The sequence below is a fragment of the Octodon degus genome, unplaced genomic scaffold (genome assembly GCF_000260255.1).
Source record: "Octodon degus isolate 3935 unplaced genomic scaffold, OctDeg1.0 scaffold00164, whole genome shotgun sequence".
NCBI lineage: Eukaryota > Metazoa > Chordata > Mammalia > Rodentia > Octodontidae > Octodon > Octodon degus.
The window spans coordinates 4,257,930-4,258,995 of record NW_004524740.1 but is presented as its reverse complement, the minus strand read 5'-3'; the positions used below and the strand labels follow the sequence as shown (position 1 = coordinate 4,258,995).

Sequence of the window (1,066 nt, the reverse complement as noted above, 5' to 3'; positions counted from 1 at the left end):
TGAACCGTGGTCCCTGTGCTTTGCTAAGCTTGTTCTAAGTAGGTGCTTTAGACCACTGAGCCATCTCACCAGGCCCAAAACAAATTTTTTAAAAAGATTTGGAAATATAGCTTAGTATGAAGGTCCTGGGTTTAATCCCTGGTGCCCCAAACAAAACAAGAACAAAACTTAAGTAGTATGTGATGAACGCTTCTTTATATCAATAAGTATTATAATACAGTATGATTTTTTTTTGTCCCACTGGGGCAAAAATATATAAATGATATGCCATTGCACTTTATATATTTCATTAGCCTTTTGACATGTATTTTACTCAGTATTGAATTTGGGATTCATTTTACATTTTATACTGTGAGAATGTGATAGTGTTTTGTCTCTGCTTGTTGCCCTTGAAAGCTACTATTCTGTCTGTTGATGCACTTTAGTGTCTTTCCAAGTGAAGAAGTAGAACACTTTTCAAATGATTTTTCCCAGCCTTTCTTGCCATTTAACTATGCCATGAAAAAATTATTACCGTTGTTTTTATGTAGTATATTCTTTCTTCTCCTTTCCTCCTGGCCCTTTCTCTTCCTTCTCTTCACTGCCTTCCCTCTTTTGCAGGGCTTGGGTTCCAGTCAGGGCTTGCACATGCTTGGCACAGGTATCCATTTTTGTGATGGGTCTTGCCATGCTGTTCAGGCTGGCACAAAACTGGGCTCAAGTAGTCTCCTGCCTCAGCCTCAGCCCTGCTTTTACTAAGTTCTTTTTATTTTGATCATTTTCCTGAGGAAGAACATCCTTTAATGTTGGGCTTTAAAAGATGCTTCTGAAACAGAGTGCATGTTCCTTTGAACATTCATAATGAATCTCATGCCTGCTCATTTGGTAAATTCCCTAAAGTAGATTTTGTTTCAGATATTTTACATATTGTTGGAATTCTTTTCATTATTTTAGATTGTAATTAAGCCAAGTTCCTTGAGCAGGATGAAGACTATCTTCACACAAGAAATTTTTACTGAGCAGGTAAAAGTTAATTAGTATTTTAAAGTATTTATTTAACTTTCTCTTCCATTGTTTTTGGGGAGAA

General features: G+C 36.3%; 1 protein-coding gene across 1 annotated transcript in view; it reads left to right on the top strand.

The window, feature by feature from the left end:
• The window catches only part of Ints2 (integrator complex subunit 2), a 59,868-nt gene that overhangs the window by 21,652 nt on the left and 37,150 nt on the right, over positions 1-1,066 (top strand). The window contains exon 12 of the mRNA XM_023703158.1: positions 934-1,002. Within this exon, the coding sequence (XP_023558926.1) occupies positions 934-1,002 (69 nt within the window). The remainder of the gene's footprint in view (positions 1-933; positions 1,003-1,066) is intronic.